At 42.0% G+C, this 2,174-nt stretch overlaps 1 protein-coding gene across 1 annotated transcript in view; it reads left to right on the top strand.

Moving 5' to 3' along the window:
• Positions 1–2,174, top strand: part of APH1B (APH1B gamma secretase subunit) — a gene marked incomplete at its 5' end in the record, with an annotated part of 32,610 nt that overhangs the window by 1,752 nt on the left and 28,684 nt on the right. The window contains one exon of the mRNA XM_011940433.1: positions 1,369–1,539. Within this exon, the coding sequence (XP_011795823.1) occupies positions 1,369–1,539 (171 nt within the window). The remainder of the gene's footprint in view (positions 1–1,368; positions 1,540–2,174) is intronic.

The raw sequence follows: 2,174 nt of genomic DNA, 5'->3' as shown, positions 1-2,174 counted from the left end.
CCTCGGCGCCCCCACCGCGCGGCTCGACCTTGTTGCATTTCGGACGGGAGGAGGGTTGAGAGGGGAAGAGCGGAGATCCCGCTCCCCAAAGGCGCCTCGCCCTCTTAGGAAGAAGCGCACTCTGGGGGTCAGGGCCTTTTGCCTGGGGCCCATGGCTAGGGTTTAGTGATCCGTGAAGCTACTAAAGTTGTATAAAAAAATTATGGATAAATTCATATATGCATCGTCAGCATCCTTCATTTTCTGGAGAGGGAGTCCCTAATTTCCCTCAGATTCTCAAAGGCATCTGTAGTCCCCAAAGGGTTAAGAACCATTGGCGTCTAGGATAGTAGTGCACGACCTCTGCCAATTAGGATCACCTGTGGCCAGGCGCTTTAAAACATGCCGATGCCCACCCCCACCCCGATCCGTTGAATCAGAATGTCTAGGGGATGGGATTCGGGCTTCAGAAATTTTTTTTTTTTTTTTTAAGCTCCTTTTGAATGGTTCCATTGTGCAGCCGAAGGGTGGAAACCTGTAAAAACACCGAAGCACCTGACTGTACATCTCCTTGTGGGAGCTTGATAAATACCGGACTGTGGTGTCCCATCCCAGTCATCACCTGGCTCTTACTTGCACATACCACATCCACCTCCCCTGATGAGTCTCTCTTGGCACCAGACTAGGCCAGTGATTCCCAGTTTTCTGCGTTTCTTCACCTCCCACAAACGTATTGAAAGTGCTTGGTTGCATGTCATTTTAAAAACAATAGAGATTTGGGGAAAGGTCTGTAAAGCTTGCTATAATCATTAGAATCCCCAGGGGTGCTGTAAGACCTGGAGGGCTTGGATACTGATCCAGACCAGAACACAGGTTTTCAAGTTGAATTTTATACCAATCACTTTAATAGAGATGTAGATATTTTTCTGGAAAAGATACTCATCTTTGCAGATGTCTGACCAGTAAATCCATAGTTTGTTGTAAGTTTTTAGAATATGAAAATTGCAGTAATCAGTTGTATATTTTCTTGTTTTGGCTCTTCAATGGGCAGAGCGTTGATTAGAAAGAGTAACAAATAACCAAGTTTCTAACTAGACAGCCTTTGGCAGATAGAGTCTGCAAATGTACTTGCAAATAGCAGGGTCACTGAAAACAGAGTAATTGTTGGGAAACCTCAACATTCCTCTTGGACATGTCTGTCTCACCAAGGAAAATGCACCGTTAAGAACAACTGATCAGAGCATCACTTTATGAGGACTTTTTTTTTTTTTTTCCTTATTAAAACGTCAAGAAATCTCTTCCTTCTCAAGCATTTTTTTTTTCCTGCTTTTAAACATTATTAATCCTGTACTGATGTTCACGTGTAACTTTTTTCCCCCTATTTTTCAGAGCTTTCTTCTGGTTGGTGTCTCTACTGATTTCGTCCCTTGTTTGGTTCATGGCAAGAGTCATTACTGACAACAAAGATGGACCCACACAGAAATATCTGCTCATCTTTGGAGCGTTTGTCTCCGTCTATATCCAAGAAGTGTTCCGATTTGCATATTATAGACTCTTAAAGTAAGTTAAGTACCTGCGTTACCTTTTTTTTCCCTAGTTAGATTTTAGTTATGATTTGGTTGTTTGAAACATAAATATAAGTATTGTATTTGTGCTCTCCTACACAGCACTAAGCCAAGAGATTGGTACATTTCCAGCCTGAGAATATTGAGTGTTCTTTTATCTTGTGGAAATTTCTTCTTTCCTTCCTTTCTTCCTCTATTCAAAAAAATATTCCTTGAGCATCAATCCCAGACACTATCCTAGGTACTGGGGATACATCAGTGATTAAAAGACAGGGTCTCTGACTTCATGGAGCTTATATTATAGTAGGAGGAGACAGACAATAAATGAATGAACAAGAAATACACCATTATAAAAATGAATGAACAAGAAATACACCGTTATGGTAGATAAGTGTCATGGAGACAAACAAGCTAGGGAAGCATTAAAACAACTACATAAATCATTCCAGTTTAGAGTGTATATATTCTATGTTCTCCTCTTTGCCACCACCTAAGATAATTCTTTTTTTGTTTTTCCCCCCCGAGACGGAGTTTTCACTCCTGTTGCCAAGGCTAGAATGCAATGGCGCAATCTCGGCTCACGGCAACCTTCACCTCCCGAGTTCAAGGGATTCCCCTGCCTCAGCCTCC

Source organism: Colobus angolensis, unplaced genomic scaffold (assembly GCF_000951035.1).
Source record: "Colobus angolensis palliatus isolate OR3802 unplaced genomic scaffold, Cang.pa_1.0 Scaffold19, whole genome shotgun sequence".
Lineage (NCBI taxonomy): Eukaryota > Metazoa > Chordata > Mammalia > Primates > Cercopithecidae > Colobus > Colobus angolensis.
Note: the sequence above shows the minus strand (reverse complement) of the source record. Positions and strands in the feature narration are given on the sequence as shown.